This window comes from Oryzias melastigma, linkage group LG20 (genome assembly GCF_002922805.2).
Source record: "Oryzias melastigma strain HK-1 linkage group LG20, ASM292280v2, whole genome shotgun sequence".
NCBI lineage: Eukaryota > Metazoa > Chordata > Actinopteri > Beloniformes > Adrianichthyidae > Oryzias > Oryzias melastigma.
In genome coordinates, this window is record NC_050531.1 from 21,911,327 (window position 1) to 21,918,526 (window position 7,200).

Genomic DNA, 7,200 nt, shown 5'->3' on the forward strand with positions numbered 1-7,200 from the left:
TCCAAGAATTTTGCCCCTAATCTTTGTGGGAAAATCAAATGAAAAAGTAAACTTTAATCTGTGACTTTCATTTTAGTCAAATGATTAGAATTAGGAAAAGCTGACATGCAAAGAGCAGGAGTTTGGATTGCAATTTCAAAAATAAGTCCTGCTCTCGGCCTGTGCTCCCGGTTCCGCTGTCGGCTTGTGCTCCCGGTCCCGCTCTCGGCTTGTGCTCCCGGTCCCGCTCTCGGCCTGTGCTCCCAGTTCCGCTCTCGGCCTGTGCTCCCGGTTCTGCTGTCGGCCTGTGCTCCCGGTTCTGCTCTCGGCCTGTGCTCCTGGTTCTGCTCTGTGGCTCACACTGGTCTTTCATGTCTTAAATGTTGTATCTTAATTGTTGTAATATTGTTTATTTTTTGTAAACATGATAACTTCATGCTGTGTACCAGAAGTATTTCAGGTTAGTACTCAAAAAATAAAATAACTCCTATTGGATATGGACACAGAACGGAACAATGTGGGGAGAACTATCTGGACCACACAAGGCAGCACGCTAAACTTTTTCTTTTTTTATCTCCACTGGTGTCCGTGGCAGACATGAAATCCTCTGTACGATGAAACCCCATCGTAAGGGTGGGGTCATCTAGACCCGATAAGAGGGCATGAGGGTTAAAGAAAATCATACTGTATAGGCTCACAGTTATTTGTAAATTTTTATTTAAGGAAAAAAGTCTCTTCAGTAATTTAGAAAGAAAAAACAAATATATCAATATTTTTTTCTTTTTGCTGCTTGTACAAATAACACAATGCTCTTTTTGGGAGGAAATGTTGTCAGTTAATGTGGAATAAACATGATGTATGATCAGAAGTGTCACAAGAGGCCCTTTTTTCACACTAATAGTTTAACTTGTTATTTGACTTTTCTTTAAAAATAATATAATTGTCAAAGCAAACCTTTTTGACTTAAGTTTAGCTGAAGTTGGAAGTCTTGTTTCATCCAGCTAAAGTCTGCTAAGATGCTGTACTGGAGTATATATTTAGGTATTAAAAGCCTTGAAACACTAAAATCTCTGCTAGAGTACAGAGGAAGAGCTGTCAAACTCCAGAGAAGTATGCTCCATTACACCATAGCCATTCATCTTCTTCAGCTTGAGATGGTCACTGTGAGTTAGACACTGGGTCTCCAGAGCAGTCTCCTTTTTAGAAAACATCTGGCTGATCTCCATGAACGTCTTGTTTTTGGTCTCTGGGATCACAAAATAGACATAGACGGCCACAGACGCACAAACAGTGGCAAAGACCAAGTAGCAGTAGGACCCAGCAGACATCTGATGTGACAGGACAAAAAAGAGATATTAGTTCTAGTTTTAAATTCAGTTTGAGGTCTTTATGTACTCAGCAGGAACTCAGATATTTCGCTGCGTTGTTACGGTATGACATGAAAACAAGTCTAGAGCAGGGGTATCCAAAGTCAGTCCTCAAGGGCTGGTGTCCTACATGTTTTCCAAGCATCCTACAGTTAAAGCTACTAATTGGCCAAACACACCTGATCCAGGTAATAAACAGCAGGGTTTCTGGAAAACCAGCACTGGTCCGGCCCTCGAGAGCTGCCTTTGGACACCCCTGGTCTAGAGTATAACATTCGAGTATTATATTTCCCTATAAACATAAGCGCAGGACACCTTGAAATTCCCTACACAGTTTTCTTCTTTTTGCTGTAATCTGTCCTAATGAAGTTTTTCAACTCCTGAACTGACCAGTCATTGGTTTGTTGCAGTGTTTGGAGAAAACTGTTCTTACAGAGTACGTAGAGGCTGCTAAATCACACAAAGTACACAAATGCTTATTTCAGTACATAGAAAGAATCGGCTGGATCAACAAAAAACAGATACTAGTGGAATTGAAAGTGGAAGGAGTTTATATTAAATTGGTGTGTGAATTCATAAACAAATGTGATAATATCAAATTAAACCCTCAGATCGTAGGGATTTTTTTGAGAATGTCTCCAATAGAGAAATATTCTAATCTATATATTTGGATTATGAACATTTCTAGTGCTACATTCTGGACTTTATTTAATTTTAAGTTGGACAAGAAACACGTTCCAATTTAAGTTGTAACGTTTAGGGTTATTGAGGCTTGTTTAGCAATCCAGAGTACATGTGAAGGTTTTGTTTGTTTCTGAACTTTATGAAGCACAATGCCCAATGTGAGAGATAAAGTAGGCCATATTTCAATACTGTTCTCATAATTACTGAAAGATAATCTCCAATGACTTCAAAACGATAGGTAACACCAAAACAATAAAACAGTTTTAGCTGACGATGTAGAAAATGATTTTACGTGTTTCCTGTTTGAATGTTGATAAACCACCACCTGTCAATCTGAATATTTTTTTTGCACAAATACACCTGGTTCCACCTCTAAATAGATAAAGGAAGATATGCTGTGTCACTATATATCATACTGTAGGGACAGAATTATGCGTGGGAGGTGTTTAGAAGACTAGTTTACCATACATATCAGCTAGTTCAGATACACAAACAATGGTACTATTGCAAAATACACAAATACACTAATATTTGGCTAAGAGAAAGGATAGAATTTTACTATGTCATGAAGGTCATAAACTGATCAGGACAAAAGATTTGAAGGATGTCACAAAACCAAACAAAGGCTTCCTGTAAATGTACAGTGAGGATTAGGGTCACACTCATGTTTCAGCTATGAATTGTTGTTTTAACAAATATGATAGTCACCTGTAAAAAGGGGAAGACAAAGCCCACAGTAAAGTTGGACAGCCAGTTCAGGGACCCTCCAATGATGTATGCTGCTGGGCGATGAGACTGTTTAAAAAGTTCTGCAGTGACAAGGAAGGGAACTCCAGCTGGAACCAGAGGAAAGTCACAGTTGTTGTACAAAGATTGCGTAGCCAGATACAAGCCATTTACATGCTAAAAACTACAAATATAAATGTCCTAGATACAGTTCTGCAACTGATACTATCCAAATAAAAACAAGCCAGTTGGATCATTTGAGGAGTGATAAACTGATACATGCTATAGGCAGAAATGTAATCCATATTAAAAAAAATCCTTATCCTTTAAAATAGTTAAACAAAACAAAAGAAAAACTAATTATATATATATATATATATATATATATATATATAGTGGTAGACTTTCACACTGTCTTTTTGGTGTGCAAATATTAAGCACTAAACATTAAACACAAGGTACCACAACCATACCACAAGAGGGCAGAATTTGTCCGTGAAAAAAGTCCTACACTGGGGAAAAACTACTTAAACTTAAGATAAAATAAAAAAAATAAAGCACTTCCAAAGCTGTAATCAAAGAAAATCTGTTTTTTTTTTTTGGCAAATAAAAAAAAAAAACACCTGAGCAGTGGCTCAGGCCAAGCTTTTCCTCTGAAAAGAGACTGAAGGCTAACATAGAACTAAAGTAAGGAGCTCGGTAATCTGGAGGGAGCTCAGGCTAGAACTGCTGTTCCTCCATGTTGATAGGATCTGTACGCCTCCCTGGGGAGGTGTTTAGGGCACTTGGAGGAGAACCAGTTGAGAATCCATGCAGGGCAGACTACAGCCTGGGAGTGCTTGGGCATTCCCCCAGAGGAGCAGGAGGAAGTGCTTAGAACAGGGATAGGCAACTTTAGTACTTGAGGGCCGCAGTATCTGCATGATTTCCAGATATCCAAGCCCTCCTCATGGCTGATTATTTGGTTCAGGTGTGTCCAGCCAATTAGAAAAAGGCAGTGCAGAGTTTGTTGGAAAACATCCAGGAGTGTGTCCATTGAGGCCTGGAGTTATCTGTCCCTGGCTTAGACTGTAGGGGAAGTTGTCCTCTTAAGTATATATCCATCCATAAAAAAATCCATTAGGGGATGAGAATGGATGGATGTTCAAAATTTTAGTGACATGAGAGAAGGTTTACAGCTAGCACAGAAAGAACATAGTTGAAATCATTTTGAGAAGTACTGTTTGCAGTTTGCTGCTAGCAGTCTCATCACAGTAAATTATGAGGATGTAAAGATTCTTCGAGAATCATTAACTATTTATTCAAACTTGTCAAGAAGTTCATCGATGCAGGAAATTACAAAATCAATTCAACAGCTTTCCATTTAGGCATGCCTGTGTGTGTGCACACACCAGGATTCATGGCCTCCGCACACGGCGCAAGCATTGCTATGCAAGTTTTTAAGTCAGGTCTTGAGATCTATGCACAAATCGGGCATGCACTGAGCGCGGGCTGAATGTTCAACCCGGATCAAGGTGCTTACAAACCGGCCGGGTATGCAGGTCTATGAACGTACATGGTAGCAACGCGCTCATACAGGTATCAGCAGGAGAAGAATCTTCTTCTATTCAAACCCTCCAGAATATCCCGATGTTACGATCGCAACTATTAACGCAAATCCAAGCAAACCCTGCGATTTGTTGCGCACCCTGCAGCTTTTTATTTTCACAGCAACTTTACTGCAACTTCGACTGATCTACCGTGACAACAGTCATGGAATGTGACTGTTTCCCTTCTGACTTTTTCCACGAGTTGCGCTCTCTTTTATGATCTTTTTCGTCCTCTGACTTTTTTCTCTTCAGGATGAGCATGAACAGTCACTGCGGTGGGGTGCGCTGAGCACTGCCAAACATACAGTGAGCGCATGTGGTTGCGTAGCGGTCTGTCATGAACCAATAATGAGAGAAAGACAGAGAGAGACTCTCGAAAAGGACAATACAAAGGAATGATTTAAAGGTTCCATGTAGAACCTTCTCCACAACAAACATACAGACGCCTGAGAGAACCTCTAAAACAGAGCAGATTATTACAAAACCAAAATTGGCTCCTCAAAAACTTGGTCTTCCACTATCTGCAACTCACCAGGAGAACATGGAGATCTAAGGATTAATATGCTTTTTAAGTTTATAATGTTTCCCTAAGAAAACAGACAGTTTAATGTAGGGGTCTAAAAGAAAACATATTCAGCCTTAAAATACCTTTAATTCATTGTTAAAAAATCACAGTTGTAACTTTAAAACTGTGAATCGAATCAAATCCTGGCTTGACTGAATCGTTACATCCCTAGTAAATTTGTATCTGATTGACAATACTTACCTGGACCAATGCAGAAACCAGCAATGATGCCAACTACACAGCAGACACTAACATACCGCATGAAGGATAAACGAGCCTGGAAGAGAGAAGAAAAACCTGTAATGTGCACAATACAGATGTTACAGCTGTGGTTCGGTTTTCTTTTTGTTCTTTGTTTCCCTGCTTTATTTTTTGTATCAGAGATGAACCTCTGTGTGTTTTGTGGATCTATGTCAGTCTCTGATCAGTTTCAGGTGTGGATCCTATAGACCAGGGGTAGGTAACACCAGGCCTCGAGTGCCACCTTCCTGCATGTTTTCCAACATGCTCTGCTGTGGCATGCTCTTATTGACTGGACACACCTGAACCAGGTAATCAGTCATTATTAAATTCAATCAGTCATAAGTCCGTACTCATGACTGGTAAAGGCAACATAACCAATTGAAGCGTAAATTCGTACAATACTTATTTTAGAAATATCCTACCTGGTTGTATTTGTTTCCTCCTTTTATCGTTCACAAATCAGAGTACAAATGTCAGTAATCCTGTCTGCAGTCAGAACAGCAGCTCAGCTGATCCCCTAAATCCTCTGGATGATATTAAACCAGTCGTGGATTATTTCTCTCTACAACCAGGTTAAAGTTAGACAAAGGTTACAGGAACTTCATTGAATTCTGCTTGTTTAATTATGAATGCCTCATGACGTCATCCTAGAGCTTTTCTTTCATTCTTTCTCTCTCCCACAAAAATAAACAGTATCCAAATATTTTCAAAGAAGGATGCACATACCACATATCTACCTTTAGTATCCCCAGACATCGCTACCCTGGTTCACAACACAAACACACTCGCCCTCTGCACAACTGTGCCCGACAGGGTGTGTGTGTGTCTTAAAGGAGCCTCGCATTAAAAGTAACAAACTCCTATTTGAGCTGGAATTTATTGAAGACATGACACAACTGGAAGATATACGGTATTCTGCACCTAAAAAAGTTTCATCTAAGGAAGCTTTCTGCTGATCATCACTGGATAAGGGGATAAATTGAGTGTTGGTGTTAGTCTGGGGGCGGAGCTCTCAGAGCAGACTCTTCCTCGAGGGAGCGGTTCACATCATGCTGATGTAGCACAATCAGACCTGCTTGTTTTCGTGGGTATGGGAGGGGCTGCTGCAGACAGTGCAGGTTTGTAGAGGATCACTCTTAAATGCATGAACAGATCAAAATACCACTTTAGGGTTCTTGATAGAGAGGAATGAACAGTAGAATGCACTTAAAACCTCAAAAAGTAGAATTTTCATGGTAGGGCCCCTTTAAGCTGTAATAAAGTTCAGATCGCAACACAGTGATTTGTGGTGAATTTGGTATGAAGTTTTGTAAAATTTCTCAGGCCTTATCATTTTTGTTCAAGATTAAATAGATGATTACAAACGAATTACCAACTGGTTTAAAAAAAAAAAAATCAGCATTCATTCAACATCATTTGATCCAAATCCTGGTTTAACACACGACTGGTTTTCCAAGCTCAGCCAGCAGCTATCTCTAGCAAAGACTAGTAAAGTTTGTCAAACCTCTAGAAGAAGAGCTAATGTGATTCCAGCGCTGCAGATGCCCATCATGGTAAACCCTCCAATCATGAGAGACCTCCTGCCCAGCTTCTCGATGGTGAAACACTGGGGGAAACAGAACTTAGGTTAGGTGCTAGTCATTAAACACAAATTGTATATTTAAAAGTGTGACCAAGTAAGGTTTTGCATGTAAGTCATACTCTCTTATCAGTGTTTTAAAATATCAGTAACACTTTAGATGAGGTGTCACTAAGCACTGAATATAATGTTGAAAAGATAGTTATACATTTGTTAAGTTTGTAAGTAGTTTATTAATATGGCCTTTGTTGACAATGGTCTCACATTAGATGTTAATGAATCTTACTACGTACACCCATCTGGAACAACCCAGACATCCTAGTAAACAAAAAGATGTTACACTTCCCAGCTTGGCAAGCAGGGGGCGTAACATACTAGAGTACCTAATTATTGATAGAAGATTTATAACACCCCAGGAACTACAAGATAAACATGGAATAAATCACTTCTTGGAATACCAGCAACTGA

The 7,200-nt window shown here is 39.6% G+C and overlaps 1 protein-coding gene across 1 annotated transcript in view; it reads right to left on the minus strand.

Moving 5' to 3' along the window:
• Positions 1–715: 715 nt before the first annotated feature.
• slc2a15a (solute carrier family 2 member 15a) overlaps positions 716–7,200 on the minus strand; it is a 52,864-nt gene continuing 46,379 nt past the window's right edge. The window contains exons 9-12 of the mRNA XM_024279831.2: positions 6,658–6,759; positions 5,112–5,187; positions 2,739–2,866; positions 716–1,307 (exon numbers count right to left, since the gene is read on the minus strand). Of these exons, the coding sequence (XP_024135599.1) occupies positions 1,053–1,307; positions 2,739–2,866; positions 5,112–5,187; positions 6,658–6,759 (561 nt within the window). The 3' untranslated portion in view covers positions 716–1,052. The remainder of the gene's footprint in view (positions 1,308–2,738; positions 2,867–5,111; positions 5,188–6,657; positions 6,760–7,200) is intronic.